Raw genomic sequence first — 19,922 nt, 5'->3', positions numbered from 1 at the left:
AGGAAAAAAATTAGAACTCACCTTTTGTGTATTTACTTAATGCTATTTTCCCATTGTCTATTACTCTGCATTTTTGAACACTGAATTTCAACCTACCCAGTCATTCAGTAACATGAAAACTTTCCCCAAATTTGCTACTGTTTTTATATTTGACAGTCCCAATAGTTTTGCATTATTTGCAAACTTTCTTTCAGAATTCTTCTACGGCTGTACTATACAATTAAGGGTAATGTCCAAGCATAGTCCCAAACCTAAACTTCCCTACCACGCACACTGTCTGCACTCGCCAGTGTGGTCACTAGCTGAGACCTGCATCTTCATCCTTCTGTGGCAGAAGCTGCCAAACAAGTTCAGTACATCAGTGCATGCCTGAAACTTGTTCACACAGACTGGATGGACTAAGTCCCGGAGGAGTTAAATGTGCTGTACACAGCAGGTATTCTCAGCTGGTCTCTTGCTAAGAGTACTGAAGCCACAGAAGCAGCAATATGTGGATGGAAAATATGCAAGTATGGGGCTGATGATGCTAACACCTGCGGCTGACCTTGGTTCTGAGCTGCATGATCCACATGTGAAAGGATCAAAGCAAAAAAAGAAAGCATCTAAAAAAGAAAAGGTATGTCAACTTTAAGCTAATGGGGTTTGCAATGTACCTTCTGAAAAGTTGGCAAAATTTCAGTTGCTCTTTGGCATAAGAAAACACACCAGGCTTTTCCATTTATACATGTCTGACTGTATAGGATAAAGTCTTTTCCTTTGACAGTGTAGTTAGACAGAAAATAAAATTAAAAACTAACCTGTGACTTAAATCCTATACTTAGGTGGTTTTAATGAAGTCAGTTTGCAATTTGAACTACTAGGAGAGTCAGCTACCAACACTTTAATGCATAGATCCACAGATAGTGTGGATAAAGATATATATATTTAGAAGCTTAATAGATGAAAAGAGACACTGCTATCGGCAAGCAGTTTATTCCTCTGCAAAATTCAGATCAAATAACTCAGTCTGAACAGAATATTGAGCTCCACTGATTCTGAATGAGGATACAGGAATGGAAATGCAATTTGACATAGCCACATTGCCAATTAAGGATAAAATACAGGAAATATGTCAACTAGCAACAAAGGCAGAGGCATTCAAGCTTTCTATATGAAGTTGGTTCCTTTGGACCCACTTAAGAAAACTTTGGAGTTATTCAGGTAAATAAAACTGCAGCAGAGCCCAGAAGTAAAAGTAAGTATAAGAAGAAAGAGGAGGAGACCTGGGACTTGCTCACAGTTCTCATTAAATTATAGACACTGTGTGTGACTGAATAAGTTCTCATTAGTAGAGGCAGTCACTGAGACAAACTCCACTTTTGTGTACCTAGGACAATCCTACCGAACCTAGCAGTTGTGTTCAGGTAAACTGGGGCTGACAAAGCTGTCACAGACAATTTCTGGAGCTTGTACATTGATAAGAGAGTGAGCAAACAAAATGAAATAGAAGTAGTTCATAAAAGGGTCTGAAAAATTCCGTTGAATCTGAAGAAAGGGATGCAGTTTCCACAACTGAGGGAGACCCACTGTGTCTTGTGCATCCAGTGACCTTGTTAAATACTCCGGTACAATACTTCACCTGCTCAAAAGCATAAAACAAATGCCCTGAAGTGAGAGAAGACCCTTCATTGTGGCTCATGCAGCCAGGCACTGACATGAACACTGTCAGGTTTTAGGAAAACACAGGCTCCTAAATGCTGTGGCTGCCGGTGCTCCAGCAGAAAAGTCTAATTGGTCAACCCAAGCTCCGGGGGGAGAACACCAACAAGCCTAATAGGCAGCAAGCACCTGGTTCATTGATACAAAAATCAATAGGGGAGCGGCTTAGTCTGAAAGCCTGGGAATACACAGGTGGGCCCCCCTTAATGATCTTCCCCGTTGGGATCTGAATGTAGGATATCTTCTCCTGTAATACAGCAGAGCCAGAAGAACCCATTCCTGAGCTGTTATTGAAATACTGGTTTTAGCCCACATCCAGTTTCTTTGCATTGAGGTGATGTTCATCATTTCCTAGTCTACATGCGGCAGGGCCATCTCAGAAGTGGATTGACTTTTCAGAAAAGCACCTGCCATTTCAGAAAGATGCAGTACAATCTGGGTGGCTTGCAAGGCTCATGAAGGGTGCTGTTCTGAAAGTTCCGAGTACCTGTGCTGTTTGTCCTACAGGGCCTTTGAAATGGATCACACAGCCACGCCACCAAGCTTGACCTGAAGCGATGGTTTCTGAAGGTAAAATGGTAAAATGGCTCAGTGTGCCAGCAAATTTGCCAGCCATTGCTGATAGAAATGGGGTTTGTGATGTACATACCGATCCACAAGGAGCTGGACTGAGACCAAAGTCATTTCATGCAGGTCACTGCACAGTCAAGAGAAGATAATTTTCAATCTGTACTGACCTGGATCAGACCTAGTAGCCTAGGAATGCAAAACTTATAGTCTGTTATTAGTCCCAATGGCCTACAAAAAAAATGAAAGTACAGACATTTTACTCACATAAATATGTACTTTTGTATGCATAGAGAAGTAAGTAAGAAAATTCAGAGGTCATCAATGAAAAGGGATATCTAGATGCAATTCAGAGGTAGTTTTTGTCTGGTCTATGAATATGCAAAAATCCTGATAGGTACTAATGATTCCTGACCAGCTCTATTTATGTGAAGAATGTACCAAAACATTGGGCATGAGATGTTTTGATTTGTGTTAATAAACTCAGACCTACCAACATGCAGCCCAGCTGACAGAAGAACTTCTGTACAACTAGAAAGTGACAGTTCTTTCATTTCAAGAACAATTTTCCAGCTCACTCTTAATTAGGCTGTATGGAACTGAGTGGTTTTTTGTTGCCCTCTTGTTCCACATCCACTTGTGAAGTAATTTGTAAGCTTAGAAAAAATTATCAGATGAGTTTTCAGTCTTATCTTCATGTAGAAAACACCAAGAAAATGCAAGTTCAAAGGACAATGCATTCCTCAGAGATCGGAACCAGGAAAAGGGGATCTAGGATGCAGTCATAGTTAGTATAGAGGACCTGATTCTGTTATTGTGACTGATTGTCTCACAATTAATAGCATTTTCATCTTTATTCACTTTTCAAGCACCATGTGAATATAATTTTTAACATTTCCCACCATGGTTTCCCAGGGCACACTTACATCTTCCATTTTTTAAAAGTTATTATAGTTGAATTTCCCATATCCCTGTCTTTCACTTTACCACCAGACCTAAATCTCACATCAATATCTGTTATCAAAGAGACTGCATTTCCTTCTTGCTGACTTTGACAAAACCTTCTCAAAACTGTTCAGAACACTTCGAAACTGCCAGGTCTTTTCACTGTTTCTTCAGCTGCATCCCACTACTCTCTTTGTATCCAAGCAGGGACTTTCCCTCTTGCAATGCTTCTTGGATCACCAGTGATAGTTCTCCTGGGTTGGTTTTCCCTTTCTGGTTGTCTATGTCTCTTTATTTCAAGGGTAGCTGGGGAATTGGTCATGGCTGCAGAGGGATGTTCCCGAACATCTTAAAATGAAGTCTACTAAGAAATCCTGAATAATTGAGGAGAAACAAAGGAAAAACTAGTAAATAGGAAAGAGTTCAAAGGCTGTGAGCACGGGAATCAATTTCTTCCACGTCATGACTTAATATTCAGTCTTTGTTCAGGCAAAATCCTTTCTTTTTTAGGTACATTGCATGTACCATGCAATGCATGGTACTTTTAACCTGGTTATGCAGGGAGGGGATTATGTGAATTTGAGGTCCATGAGCCCATCTGAGTGTCCTTTGCTAGCTAAAGTGTCATAGGAGACCTGACAGAGACAGTGTTACTGCAGTGGGGTAGGAAAGGCCAGAGGGGATAAGGATAGAAATCTGTGGAAAACAGGGCTCTTTTAGCTCCACTACTTATAGGACAACTTGTTTTACTTTTCTTATTAATTAATAATTCACTCATTCCCAGTTATAGCCTATGCTCAAACGCCCCTGCACAGTATGGATGCCTTTTTGTGTACCCATTGCCACTACTGCTAGTCATTCACAATGGTTTTGAGACATTGGATTATGAATACAAATAGGAAACCAGTGAGAAGAAAATGCATCTTCCTTGTGTATCTAGGTAATTCATTAAATGAGACTGGGCAAACTATTTCTGTTGCCTGTAATACTCCAGTTAATTGGACAACTGCTGTGCTAGAAAACCTTTTCTCCACCTACAGCAAGTAAAATTTATACTGGTGGTTGGTAACAAGAACATCTTGATAAAATGGTTGAATTTATTTTATACCTATAAATGAAAAGAGCTCTTAACAAAGAGGGGTAACTGATATGCTCGGTAAATCAAGGATAAAAGGACACAGGCTCTATTGAAGATTTTTTCCCCTCGTCTTTTCTTTTTAAACCTTTTGATGAGGTGTCCTATTGCTCTGAGATGAGCTTCCACTGAAGTTCTTTTGGAATTATCTCAAAGAGAAATGGATCATTTAAATGAGTTAAAGCCCCCAAAACAGATCCACTATCTCCAACCTTAGGTTCATTTTTTATATTAAGAATTTTGTGAAATTTATAAAATAACTTTACTACTGCGCCAGGGGCTTATAAGACAAAGAAGTCTCATTCATTTTTTCCTGCTTCCTTCTGAAGTGGTGAAGGATGATACATTTAGAATAAAGATGAAAGCAAATATGTAGAAGAGAGGGAATATTCTGATAAATTTGTATTTATCAACCTTGAGTGTTTAGAAAACACCTACAGGCAACGATTCTTCAAATTCCTCCAGACCTACCTGGGATTTTGGTCCTTCAGGGAAAATTCAATTGAAGATAAGATAAGGTGCTCCTTTCTATTTACTTTTTTTTTCTTTTAGACAACAGAGAGAATTTTAAAGGTGTAGGACAGGGGAGCAGGCTTCAATTTTTTTTTAATATAGAAGGAAAGACTGTTTTTTCTCTCCTGTATGTTTTCTTCAGGGAACATGAGATATTGTATGCGCCAGAAGGAAGCCAGTGGGGCTGGAATACTCCACAGACTGGACCTGTAAGTTCCTTATGACCTCTATAGGTAACACAAAATTATGGTCCTCCTCATTTCTATAGAAGAGTAAATTGGTCATTTTACTCACTGGGTAGGCATGGGGCAGACTAAGACTGGCCTGAGACTGTGTGTTTGGGTGTTTGTACTGACTGAGAGATTATCCGTTACAAAGTTTGTTATACATTTGCTATGCATTTGAATAGATTTATAGCACTATAATATACATTTATTTTTACTAAAAGTGCTCGAGCTATTGTTTATTGTGTGTTACAGGGGCTGACTTTTACTCTGATGTGCAGGCATGTACATGTAAACCTTGGAAGCAATTTGTACCCCCGTGGTAGAGAAAGCATTATGTTGAGAAACTCTGCAAACTAGACAAAATTATGGATTTATAGACCCAGATTAAGCCTGTGTTTCAGTCCTTAAGTGCACAGATTCCCACTGAGCTCAGCCAGAGAGATATATACATAAGCACTTATATAAGGATACATTTGAAAGGCATTATTATGTTTTTAAAATGCAATTTTGATGCAATGTCAACAGGAGACGTAAATGGCTATAGATGCACAGTACTAGGTTATATCTTGGAAAGTCTTAGGGAATCCAAGTGACATTCCGAAAGCTGAAAAACCTTCTAGTAAGAGCTCATCACTCCTATAGTTCCCATACTTTCCTGTACTGTGATTGGCTTGTATGGGATCTACCAATATAGTCAAGGAATAGAAAAACATCAAAATGAATTCTTTCATTTTGGTGATGAAGTGCTAGCATTGCTTGCCAGCATGCAGGGTTCAATAAAAGCAGACATGTCTTCAAAAAATTGCAGCATAAATAGATGAAGTCTTTAAAGTAATACAAGTTCTGTCATCTAGATGTGAAATATAGACCTAAGTGCCCACCGAAGTAAAAGCTGACCACACATTCCATAGATAAGTGTTAAAGTTTTCTCAGAGTGTCTTGGGCTGAGAAATGTTTTAACTACATATCTCCTTGCCACAATAGACAGAATGAAAGCATTTGAAGTTAAATCCATTTTTCAAAGGAAGAAAACAAAGCATCCATAAAGAAACAAAGGCATATCACAGGATGAGGTCTCTAGATAGCTACTGTTTTCAAGAAAGTTGCAATTAGCTGTGCAATGGAGAAGGTGAACTCAGTTGTATTTCAACAGCATTTATAATGATTTCAGTAGCTAGAACGCTGATAGGTACGTGCAGGGGGTTGGTTTCAAGATTTTCTTGTGAGACAGAAGGTCAGGATTCCTGTGGTCTCCTGTCATATTTAATTCATATCCTCTAGCCTTCTTCACCACATTTATTGAATTACAGGAATAAAATTCAATGAACCAAAAACAAGAGAAGAGAGGACAGGGCAAATCCTGATTTCTTTTACGTCCTTACTGCACAACTGACTTCAGTGGGCTTGTGAGAGAGCATCTTAAAGCAGATTTTGAAAGGAGGGGAAGGTACAAGTCAGTATAACCCCTCTCACCACCCCCATAATTGCATCCAAGTAATTTATTGCAAGGAGCAACTATTTGCATGTGGGAGTAAGGATCCAATTTCTACCAGTCAAGAATCTCCCTCTATACTTTTTAAGGCTAATCTTTGTGTACTCCCTGTGTGTTTATCAGATTCCTTCTTGCCACAAATGAGATGGCAGCAGAATGGTTTTTCAAAACCATTCTTCAGAAAAGCATCACTGGCAATTCATCATGAGTACTGAGAGGCAATCCTCAAACATGTTAAAAATACCAGTTTCACGGCTGTGCCCTATTGGCATGTTTATCATAATGATTCCCTGCAATCATCTTAATTAAATTATACAACCCTTATCCTCCCTTCACATATGAGATTTAATAAGCACGGTGTTTCCAACAGGCCTGCAGTGTGGACTCTACTGCTGGAGCATATGAGGAGTAGCTCTAGACATGCTCTGTGATTTTGGGGAAGAAGATTTTGTTGTGTCTCATCTGCTCCTATTATCCCACTTTTATTGTCCTGTATGCTGCCTCCAAGAACTGGGCTGTTTTGGGTATGATTGTGGATCCCTTGGATTTCTCAGCTACGTCTTCAGTCAAACCTAGGCACAGTGTCTGCACTGTGGTTTAGACACCCACACAGTTAAAATAGTGCAATCCCCTAGTGTGAGCACAGTCATATCAGAACCTCACACAAATAACCTGTACTGGTACCCAATAACATCTTTACAATAGTGTAATTTGTTTTCAGAGCTAGGTATGTGCAAATCTGGTTGTTGAGTCTGACCCAAAATATTCATCAAAAAAAGAAGACATAAAATGTTTTGAAATTCTATCCAAAACTGCAAGCTCACCAATATTTATCATCTTTGGCATTTGATTTTTTGGAAATGTCACAGCTAATAAATAATGTATTATTTTCTGAGCTACAATGTACATTTTTATTTTAAAACTTGAATCTGCTTAACTTCCAAAAATTAAGTGCTCTGCTCATGTACATGTCAACCTATGGGATGGCTGCCTTCCTACTTAATACATTTAATAAAGGTGACCAGATGCTTTGTGTTTTTAATGGCTTGTTCTGCATCCCAACAAAATGTCCCTGTTTTGGCTGCGACTGCAGATGAATCATTCTGAAACCTTGCCCAGCTGCCCTGACACAGCTGAGGCAGGGCACAGTTAAAAAACAAGCCATCTGTGCAGAAGAAGTGGGCTGGAGGAGTGCTTTGTCAGGAAAAGACTGTCATTTCTTGGTCACTATATTTTCTAGGCATCCAGTAACCCAAAAGTCCTATGGATCCAACCTCTCTGCCTTTGCAGTTAGATTTTGCAGTTATATCCCATGTCCTATCATAACCTCTTCCTTCCCCCCTTACTTAGAAACCCTTCAGCCTGCTCTGCTATATAAAATTGTGTGTAGATCAAATGTTTCTGTAAAATGTAAGATGTTGATCCCACTTTCGTTCTTTCCAATCATATGGCAAAATTCCTCACACTGTAGCTGCATCAGCCAAGCCTCATGCTAGAAAAAGCAAGAGGGATTCATTTATGGCTTTTCTGAATAATTAGCTCTGCCCAGTTCTGTATTAGCATCACCCTATTGTCAGCGCTGCCAAAAGAGACATCCTGCATTCATGAACAGTCGCGCCACTCACTTGCAGGCTAGCTGAATTCAAGGGCAAAATTCTACCCGCAGGCAAAGCTCCCCATTGCCTCAGCAAGAGGTAGGCATGCATATTTGAAGGCAAAGTCTGGTCTTGAGTGTGTCACTGAGATAAGCCACTTCAAGCCTTGAGAGGGTTCTGGCCCCACAGTGTCTTTCACATGACCTGCAGGCTGCGTCGTGAAGCGGTGCTGACACCTTCTCCCTGCCTAGACGATGGAGCGTACAGCAAGAGCAGCTCGGCAGGACACCGCCGTTCCAGGGTAGGAAGTAAAGGTTCCTGTCAAGTTTTCTTTACAGCCTATGTTCTCTAGCATTTGAAAGAACCACTGCAATTCGAGTCATCTGGCATGCATACGAATGACAAATATGCTTCAGAGGTAATAAATTAGCAATTTCAAGGCTTTACTTCCCCTCATGGACTAATTGCCAGAGATTATAGTATATTATGAGAGAGCAATGATACTAATGCCTAAATATGCTTCAGTGATTATAGAGCTATCCTCAATAACCAAGCTGTTTAAATGTCAATGTAAGAAAGCTCTTTATTATGAGATTAAATATTATTTTGAAGCAATGCAATAGGAACTTCCCAGGCTTCATGCCTGCAATAATACTGTCTTGGAGTAATATATATTGGACAAATTATGTTTTTTTTTAAATGTGTACAATAAAGGGTCCCAAAATATTTTTGTGCTGGAAACTTAAACAGCATTCCTGATAAGAAAGAGGGTCTTGGTATCTTTTTATTTTGCATTTGTTACTAACATGCTGTTGCCTTCATACTTTCCTCCACTTTATATTAATACTTGTGTATCACCACTGTATAGAGAAGATAAAATCTTGTTTTCTGTTAGTGTAAGTGAGTGGGGAATCAAAGCTCAAAGCCCTTTTCTTCTTTTTTTTACATCTCTACGTACTAGTGTCTTGCATAGATGCTTTTGACAGTCCTACCCCTCACACCTAAATAAATCTGTTTATACCTGGCATTGAGAGAACCCCTGGAAATTAGATGGAAGCTCCAACTTTCAGGTTCAGCTGTTGACATGAAGCAGCGAACAAAAGTGTCTTTAAGCCATAACTCCAATTCCACAGTTCTGGAGATGACATTTGGCGATCACAAGCTCAGGTGTGGATTTAAAAGGGGGGGAGGCTAAAAAGGCTTTAGCATCCCACTAATCTCATATAGGACTCCCACACTATGGATCTTGTCACACAGCTGTGCAGCCTTCCCCTGTAGATGACAGCAGCATATGCCCCTGCAGAATACTGCAACATTTTTTCAAGAAAACCCTAAACACTGCAGTGGGCACTGATGGTAAGACGTGGCTGCTCTGCTGTCCAGATTCAACATGCCATTCCCCTCCTGTTGTTTCTAAAGCTACCTGATACAATGTCCACCATGTTTCATAAATGCAAATCAAATGAGCTACAACATGGTCAAAGATCACATCTCATGTTCCCTAGTATTTGAAGATATTTATTCATCTCATTTTGAAGCTGTAACTTAAAACGATAGAGGGTAAAACTCATCTAGGAGACTGCACATATTAGTTGGCTCCTAAATGTCAGTGGAAGCTCTAAAAATATTGGGAACGTCTTTGAATCTGAAGCTTGATTTCTAGTAAACTTAGTAATTATAAGTAATAATTACCATAATAGTATAGAAAACATACAGATAGGCCTGTAGGGACAGATCATGTAAAATTAAGGACATAAATTATAGAAAGACAACTGCTAATGAAGTTGTAGTGGAATTCTCTCCTGAAAATATTTTTTTTTCTTTAGGAAGTATTATTTCTTAAACATAGTCTGCAGATCTCATCCACGGTGTGCTCCTGAAGTAAAGAGGTGCTTCATATATGGATGACCAGGGAACTTACTAGCAAGAGTTCCATTATGCCCAGCTGTAGCAGGACTGGACACATGGATCCATGTCCTAATACTTTCTGCTGCAACCTGGCAATCGTTAATTCTGAATTTTTGTTGTTTCATCTTGGCTGATTTCTTCAGCCATTTTATATTTCATCTATAAAATGTAATGCTTGTTTACCTCAGAATGTCTGAAGCTCTTTCTGATGCTCAGGTAAAAGACACCTGCCATATATGCTCAGAAAAGACATAAATTGCTCTATCATTTGTAACATTTTAAAAGATCTTCATCTATTAAAATCACAGTGTGACTGACAAGGAACATGCTGAAAGGCCATGAGAATTCTTTTTCTGCTCTTCCAGGCAGACAATAATCTGACATCTTTTTTGTTATGTCTTGACTTAGAATATACGATGGGAAACCATGTCTTTATCCTTATAACAGTAATAAGCTTACAATACTGATGTTAAGTAAATAACCAGAAATAATAAGCTGACACTACTCAAAGGAGAATCATGTGGACTTATAATAGAATGGGGAAAAATTACCTGCATTTGGCCACTTTTATGCAAATATTATTTGAAAACAGATTAAAATCCCCTTTAATTTTTTGCAGGTACCTTATGAAATGCCCCATTATTCACAGCTCTCACTTACCATATATCCCGGCGCACACGTACACTTCCCAGTGATGCTGTCACAATCTGCACCGTTCTGGCAAGGGCAGGTCAGCTGGCAGCCTTCGCCATAGTATCCAGGGGGACAGGTTTCATTGCAGTAGAGTCCAGCCCAACCAACTTTGCAGCTACATTCTCCAGACAGTGGATGGCAACTAATGAAGACAGACAGACATTAATGAGATGTAGACATGAAAGAAAAATACAGTCCGTAAACAGCAGTAGAATGTTTTACATGCAATGCCAGCAAGAGTCACACAAACCTGAAAACTGTTAAGGATGGTGGACATAAGCAGCCACATAACTTAGGAAGTGAATATGGTGCTAAATACCAGCCTGGCACGCCGCTTCCAAACATCCGGGAACTGCCACAGCATTGGTAATTTTACACCTTTGAAGTTCATGCTTTTCCATTCTCAAATCAATGTGACTTGGATTACTGACATTAACCACAGCACAATTAATCCATACTGTTGTATGACATATATGTGCCATACTATTTGGCTGTAATATAGTCAAAGATGTTCAGGTAGGAGAAATTCCAATGGATGGAGGAGAAATTCCAATGGATGGAGGAATGCAATCAAGAGATTGGTGAAGATAAACCTGCCACAAATATCCTCTCCTCTCCTCTCCTCTCCTCTCCTCTCCTCTCCTCTCCTCTCCTTTGCATTTTAAAAGTGAATGCCATCTAAGCAGAACTTTTCAGCAAGGAGAGGTGGAAGGCAAAGTGCTTTGGAAGGGAAAAAAATCTCCTTGGAAAAAGAATTTTGCAGGGAATATTCAGCCATAGTGAACAGAACTGATGACTCCCTGAAGCCTTGGGATTTATTTGGGGCAGGAGTTAACAGGAGTCCTTGGACTAAATCTCAGCTGTGCAGGGAAATGAGTCAAGTACCTTTATGCTGAATAATGAGCATTGCTGCCCAACATGAATCCTCTGGCTTTCATTTCTATTCAGACAATTCCACACTGTTGTGAGAGCACACAGAGAGAAAAGTAGAAAGGAGAATCAAGCCCAAAAGACCAGACAATGCCTGGTCCTTCTGCATCTGGTAGGTGGAAGACTTACCCCTTTGTTCCTCCTGCTATGAAACAGTTTATTTTTATTCACAATTTCCTCTTTTACAAACAGAAAGAGCATCTCCCCTGTTTCCTTAGGGCACTAACTTCCCACAGCAGGAGAGACACACTGAGGCTGTGGCTGGGGGCTAGGAAAGGAGGGGAAGGCTGGAGATGTGTTAAGTCCTGGATTGAAGAGACAGAGGTTTCTGGGGGATGGGAAGGGAGAGCACAGGGGGATGTCTAGTTTGGGGAGATGAGGTGGTCAAAAGAGAGAGCAGCGGATGGAGAGGGAATCTGATCTTTGGAAAAGGACCCCATGTTGTCTGAGGTCAGCTGGGAGTGTAAGGCTTCAGTTGAGAGCTCAGTATGTGCTGAGGGCCTCTGCACCACAAGATTGTACCATAATAGCACTGTCTAGCCCTCAGTGAGAAAGATGAGAAATAATATTCCTACAAATCAGATTTTCTCTATTATTCTCAGAACAAGAAAAAATAGACTTCTGCAAAGTGGCACCTCTCTATGGACCCGTCTCCTATTTTTTTGCCTCATAGAAACTATTTATTTTCCTTTACGATTATTTAATGCTATAGTTCAATATCGCAGACATGATGGGTTTCTTTACATCTATAAAATTAATATCGTATATGTTAATTTTCAAGGTAACCTCATAAAATGTGATTTCCAAGTATGTTTCTGGCAATTACTGGTAGGAGAGGTTAGTCACATACTGTTGTGACTAAGAATGATCAAATTTTGTGAGTGTCATATGTTTCATCATAGAGAGTGTTTTACTAATTAAAACATTTCATCAGCTTAACAAACTACCACCCGTGAAACTCTTCTGACAAAGCAGTCCCTGAAATTATGGTTGTTCACAAAGCACCTCTTAACATTCAGATGAAAATAATAAAAGCTTGGTTTTTTCCCCCTCTGTGTCTATTAATCATTATGTAATAGGAGCAGAAAACTAAACATTAAGGAAATATTTTAAAGTGGATTTTTTGTTTCTCTATTTTCACTACTACTGCACATATCATATGGTTCCATAAGAACTGCATCTGTTGGCTAAATTAAATCTTTCAAACATAATATATGATCATGGCAGTTTGAATCAGTCTATGACAATTCAATTGAAAACACTATACTCAGTAAGAATTTCTACTCCAAGGTTGGCTCCTTCAAAATGGACAGCTTTTTTGCATGAGATGCAAGCTATATATAAAGGACGAAAAATCATCCTAACATGCACTAAAATAAGAAGCAAGAACCAAACAGGCTTTGCAGAAGAGTCTGCAGGAGGCAGGGGGCTTGGACTCCAAAACAAGGTCCAGTAGATGGTTGAGACCTTATTCTGCCCCCCTAAAGTTTTTTCCACTCTTTTATGAGGCTATGAGCTAGGAAAAGTTCAATGCAGATGTTTGGGTCCCTGCATCCATATAATCTTCCTGTTGAAGCAAGAACAACTTTATTATCGGTCTGAGCATAGCAGAGTTTTGTTTTTCTCCTAGGCCAAGCACTTGTAGTCCTTCAGTGCTTTGAAATACATATCTTTTGCTGTCTTACAGAGTGCTGGCATTGTAGGATTAGGAAAAATCCTCCACATTAAATTCCAGAGTTATGGTACCCGTAACAATAGTTCTGGGTAAGTAGCAACAGTTGGTGAGTAGACTGTACAGCAGGGGAAGGGAAACTTCTCCTTGACAGTAGCGGAATAAATCTTTCCAAAGCTTTTGGCAAGCCAAACATTGACACACACCATAGTGTTATGGTAGCGTAACAAGCAAAAGGACCTCAAACCTACATTCCTCCCTTCCTGTTCTGAATGTACATTTCAAGGTCATGAGTCCATGTAACATTTTGCCAGCATGGGGTGCAGCATGTGTAAGGCACTTCTCCATGCCACTGATAAACTGAAATTAAGAAACACAAGCAATTCCTCTGGAGAAGGATCACTTAACAGATGGGTAAGAAGATCCTTTCAGAGGCCTCTGAAAGGATCCCAGAAGGCAAAACCCACTGACAGCTGCTTTCCAACCACTTGCTGCAAGCATGAAAGGAACCTTACACTCTTGAAAGACACTGGCAGTGTTATACATTAGTATTTTGCATCGAATCTTAACAACTTTTATTTCTTCAGGTCTCTTGCATAACAGGAAGGAATACTGTAGAAAACCTAGAGTGAATGCAAGCAGCCAAGTGTTTCTTTGGCACTAGGCCACGTAGAGGTGGAAACTGGAAGCTGTCCCCAGCACACAACATGGCATGAGAAGGAAATTGTTCCATGGCTCTTGTTGGAGTTTGGAAGCTGCTGTACAGTCCCTGGCTTTTGAGCCACATTTACAGCAATAAAGATTCATTTTTTTAAATTTACTAGCTGAACTGAAAAACAGAAAGTAATTTTTGACCTTTACATTTTTTAAGCACCTAATTTTGAGGAAATCTGAGGAAACCAGGTAATTCAACTTTCTTAAGGCAAATTGGGAAAATAAATACTTTAGACAGCAAAGTCTGTTTCAAATTCTGAATTTGTTCTCCATACATCTTTCAGCCAAAACAACTTCTTCCCAGTGAATTTCCCAACTTTCTGTTTCTACACTAGCACCAGTCATCTCATCTTAATTAACAACAGCCCTAATCCTTTTTTAACAGTATTTTCTGTCTTTTAACATCAATACTACATTCAGTCTCCCTTACTAAAATGCCCTCTTGCTTTTAAAGAAGTAGCCATAATGATACTATAAGGCCACTACTTCAGTCCAGCAAGTCTTCAAAGCCAGCCTCATTGAAGCACATTATTGATTTAGGTCAAGGCAAAACTTCATGTAAGGTCCATGGAGTTTGGTCCTTCCAAATTTTTTGGTGTTGAGGCAATAATTAGAGCCTCTGGAGATCTATCTGTTTCATTAGACTTCATCACAGTAGGAAAGTGTCAAGGCTTAAGAGGTCACTGTGCCTTCCTTCCCTTCTCATGTCTCTGACCTGGGAAACACATTACTAAAGGCATATGGCTCCACACACTGGCTCCACACCAGTGTTCAGGAAGGGTGGGTGGCTGAGACTATTCCAGCTATTCATTTCCCTCTCTGCTTTTCAGAAGAGCAAGCCAGGATTATGCCTTTCTGACTGTTGTAGACTGTCTCAACATGGGCTTTTTGCATGGGGAAATTTTTTACAGGCGAATCCTTCCCTGTGGAAGGACAGTCCAAGTCACTAGCGCATTCTAAATTACCTAATTCTGGGGTTGTTCAAAAGTCCTGTACAAAGTGCCTTTCAGTGTCCTTTGATGCAGAAATTATTGGATTATGTTCTTCAGCCGTTACTATGCAGGAGGTTAGACTAGATGATCACACTGGTCTCTCCAGACATTAGAATAGATAGATCTATGAAAATAGAAAAGCTGATTGTGTATTTCTTAATGTTCCTCCCCAACCTGCTTCTCAAAGCCCCCAGAACTTTCCGTTCCAGCCAGTTTTCCAATAACCAGATCAAATGAGTCAAAAGCACTGACAGAAATAAGCAAGCTTCTCTCACCTTCTTTCAAGTGTTTATATAATTATCCTACACACTTAGGTAATGCAACAAGTAGCCGACAGTTTAAACTGCTTCTGGGGAAAATAGATGGCTGTCAGTAAATGAATCACTTTGGAAGACCACAGTTCCAGTAATGATAAAAATTCAGGGGAAGAATGGGAGGAGATGGGTGGGAAGAGAAGTGTGCTGTATGGGACTGGTTAAACAATCAGTAAAAAGATTTGTTCAGAATATGGATTGCCTTTGGAGAAGGTCATTTTCCATCAACCCTGACACTCCTCAGCTCAGAAACTGACAGCACTCTGAGGAGCTCATTGAAAAGTGGAAAGCTGAAATACCATGGATGAATGAAAGAACATTTACAGATCTACAGCTTGCTGATATCTCTTTGTTCCATAACAGCAGTGATAAGATGTAGGAAAAAGGAAGATTTTATCAATGGAGAGACTAGACTCATTTATTAAGGAAATGGAGATACCATCTTAGCAGAGAATGCTGCAAGTGAAGTTGATGGAGCAGTGATGGGAGGGAAGGCATAAAATATATGTCAGACAGCAACCAGGCACAGGTCAGGTATACAGTGTGTAAGAATGACCACATGCCCAGAAAAGAGCTGTGAGAGGAGTGGATCCTCCACCTTTCTGAGCTCTCTCAAACTTGAGACCTCACCTTTCTTCACAGTTGGATGGTGCTAGTCTGTTCTTTCAGGAAGGATCTTCTGGCAAACCCCCAGAGCATCTCCCAGGTAGTTCTTTGAGTAACCCAGGATGAACTCTTGCACCCTCAAACCCACTATCTTCCCCCACTTAAAAGAGTCTTAATGAATTGAGCAGTTAGCTGAGAAACAGCAGCCAAGCTCAGCCTTGCCTATGCCTTGTAGTCCTTCCACTCTATTTTCACCTTTCTTGGAAAATGGGCACACAAACGGGTTTCTGCAGGCTAGGAGAGGGGGTGAAGACACACTGTGTCAGCTGCTGTCCAAGAGCATATTCTCACCCTCCAGTACACATGAAGAACAGCTTTCACTGAGGAGCAGTTTACTTTGTATTTACCGCAGGTTTAAGTCGTGCACGCTGGCAGGTACTGCAGAGTAATGTGACATGCAGGAATTTATACCTTAGCTCACTCTGCAGTAATTCTTGAGACATCCCCTATCCTCAGTACAACACAACATTAACCTTTTGTGTATAATGCTCAGCTCATGCTTTAGGGATGTTATTTTTTGCAATGATTTTATAATACACAAAATAATCAGAAGTGATAGAAGCCTGTTGTACAGAGCTACCTTTGAGGTGTTGAACACTTTGGATCCTTGCTGTCAAATCCAATAGAGCTAGAGCTATCTTTCTGTAGAGGACTCATATCATCAGAATTACAAGGCTTTTAAATAATCCATTGTGAGCTCTGGCTTTCAGTTAAGCAAAACATAACTGCTCACAGTTGAACTTGAATTCACAAGAAATATCACCTGTTTATTTCCAAGACTGAGACAAATAGAGTTTATCTCAGGCACACAAACAGATTTGCCTGAAGTGTTTGTGTGTATGTGTGTGTGTGCATGCACATGAATTAGGTGGTATTGCTTGCATACATAATTGAGGAGATAGTTTATATTTTAGCAGGCTGCAAGATGGCAAGGTAGGTTTGTCATCATCAGCAAGACAGTCAGGTCCCTACCTGTCTGGTTTAAAATTGAAGAATGTCCGTATCAAGGGCATATTTGCTTGGGCATCAATTATCCCCACCTCCCTCTGAAGACTACATAATCCTGCATTGGCTATGAATGTTTAAAGTAACAGACAGAAAAAGGAGGAAATCAAGTGCGAGCTGAGGGGCTCAGCATCTTGCAGGCACTCTAGTCTATCAGAATAGCTCAGGCCGGGGTGTTTTTGCTGTCCAGTCTTCCTTTACTGCATGTGAGGGAGTGAGGAATCTCCAAATAGTAATTCCAGCAGTCAGTAAACAAGACAAGGAGTTACAAAAGGTAACAAATAGGATAATAGGGAAGAGTCTTAAATTCTTCCTTTTTTCAGAGTTCAAAAAACTTATTCAAGCCTGCAACAGGAAAGTAAATTCAACCTATCTCGTGTTAGGTGCCCAAGTCTCTTTGTGACTTTAGGTCTTAGTAATGAGAACCTCAAGAATCAGATTCTAAAAAAAGCAAAAGGGAAAAAAACATCAAAACCTGACCTTTTAAGTACGACTTATTCCATTTTAGATATACTTCCCTGATATTTATTTTCCTGAATATTTCACACATAGACATACTGAATGAAGAGCAAAAATAGGCATACATGAGAAGAGAAGAGATGTCTGTTTTGACAATGTCAACTTCGTTACAGTTCCATAGACTGACTTGGGGATATTGATTTCAGTCTATTTATACATCTGCCTCAAGTGTTTTCAACAAGGTAATTTGCCACGAGACATAAACTGAAGCAAATTAGGTTTCATTTTGAGAGTCCCCTTGCTGTCTATAGATCTAACAAGAAAACCCATGTCATAAAAAGAGCCAAAATGATGGATTTGAGTAAATATATCTATATTTTTTAAACTTCAGTGGGTTACTACACATACATATGGGCATCATATGATAGTTCTTATGCCTGGAAGACTGCAGTTACAGGATAAGGCCATATGTCAGATTGTTTCAGATTTTAGCAGAACTGTTTAAATAGTTAACAGATACATCCTTAGTAGCTGGCTGGACTGAGGTTTATGGTTCCAAACCTGAGGTCATTTAAATCAAAGGTTGCAAGCCAGAGGAACTGTCTGTGTTCTTAATTAAAACTACAGAGAAAAAGGGAGTAGGTGTAGTTAATTAATTTTTTTCCCCAATGCTTTTATTTGACCAGTCCCTGCACTAGTATATAATACGATGTACATACCTGAGAGTGTTGGTAATATTGCAGGGACATCTCTTGTTGCATTTGAGGCCATAAAACCCTTCTGGACACATTCTTTCTTGGCAATAAATCCCTTTAAATCCAGGGTCACACATACACGCTCCATTTACATGATAACACTTTGCACCATTTTGGCAGTCACATCTTTGCGTGCACTGAAAGCCATATGTCCCAATAGGACACTCTTCTTGACACCTGCAATGAAATATGTGAGACAGGATCCAATCAAATGCTATAGTCTAGTCTGCTTATGACTTTTACATGGGAATATTTTTGTTAATGAATTAAGTACAAAATCATTGCTCGTTTATTCAAGTAATATATTGTGAACTGATATCATTGGAATGATGTGATATCTTGGGCATGTAAATTGCTGTTAACTGAAAGTGCATTAATCTCTGTCCAATTATATTCTGCAAAATTTGCATTAGTTAATATTACCTTAGTTAGCAAAGTGCATTCTTGTTTCCTGGACCTTGACAATTCCATTCATCAACCATAAGAAATTGATATAGAATAAGATACTTTATAAACAAAACCTCATCTGTTTGCTTTCTCTTTATTACAGAAGGATTGTGCACCTTCTTTAAAAGCATATAGTCCTCTTAGTGATAATGAGGTTTGAGAGGGAATGTGGTCTATTAAGCAATATTGAGTAAAGTGTCCTCCAGCAATGTATAGTTTTACTTTCCCTCTATGCTGTCATTGCACCAGCTTTATACCAACTGGGAGAAAATATACTCCTTTGTCTTCTGTGTGTGTTCTGAGTAACTAAAGCTCAAATTTGCTTTTCATCTCTTACTCCAGGGATGCTCAGTAGTATAAAATCTCAAGACAAATCACTTTCACGCTCCTTAGTGTAGTATCTTCTCCAGAATTGCCAACATTTTTAATATTTGATACACATAAAAATGGAACCTGTAAACTCTATACAGATTGTTTTAAATTGCACCTTCCATGCACTGTTTAAAATATTTCCCTACTGGATACATTGTGAAATCTGCCAAAAAGTCTGTTTCGTTGTCCTACACAACCAGTTGAAGTGTTCATAATATTTCCTACTTTGAAAAGCTCAACTAAGGTCCTAATGAAAGCAACCGATTCTGTGCTTGACACAATTCAGTGGTTTCAAAATTCTGCAATGAGTCAGTACTACAGTTTACATGATCCACCGTGAAATACAGATAGGCCTTTTCAGTTAATAAAAAAAGAAAAGAAGCCCAGAAAAGCCCAATTCCCTTATCGCATGGATGCCAGATATTGGAAATTGCCTATCAGCATTAATTTAATCCTGAGCATTGATTAAAGTGTATACTGTAAACTCAGTGGATAGAGACAATTGTTACATGTCTTTCTGCAGGTCATTTCACAGCTGGCAGGTGAGAGTTAATATAATGATCAGTAATAAAAGATTAATGTGTGTTGCAAGCCAGGCAAAACTGCAATGAACACAGTCAGTATATAAGAAGAGCATTACTTTTGCAGCTTCAGATTATCACATTTTACTAAAAACAAATTAACAAAGCAAAAGGCCTAGCTAGTGATTTAATTGCAATAAGCATCAACACAGTTACTAGTTACACAATCCAAGTTCAGGGGTTCATATGAGACCCAAAGAGAGAGGAGCCTGTGACAAACACGAAGGGAAAGCGACCAGAGA

The 19,922-nt window shown here is 39.4% G+C and overlaps 1 protein-coding gene across 1 annotated transcript in view; it reads right to left on the bottom strand.

Moving 5' to 3' along the window:
- Positions 1-19,922, bottom strand: part of MEGF11 (multiple EGF-like-domains 11) — a 216,839-nt gene that overhangs the window by 70,790 nt on the left and 126,127 nt on the right. Inside the window, exons 9-10 of the mRNA XM_009321452.1 lie at positions 18,245-18,457; positions 10,741-10,915 (exon numbers count right to left, since the gene is read on the bottom strand). Of these exons, the coding sequence (XP_009319727.1) occupies positions 10,741-10,915; positions 18,245-18,457 (388 nt within the window). The remainder of the gene's footprint in view (positions 1-10,740; positions 10,916-18,244; positions 18,458-19,922) is intronic.

Source organism: Pygoscelis adeliae, unplaced genomic scaffold (assembly GCF_000699105.1).
Source record: "Pygoscelis adeliae isolate BGI_AS28 unplaced genomic scaffold, ASM69910v1 Scaffold13, whole genome shotgun sequence".
Taxonomy (NCBI): domain Eukaryota; kingdom Metazoa; phylum Chordata; class Aves; order Sphenisciformes; family Spheniscidae; genus Pygoscelis; species Pygoscelis adeliae.
Note: the sequence above shows the minus strand (reverse complement) of the source record. Positions and strands in the feature narration are given on the sequence as shown.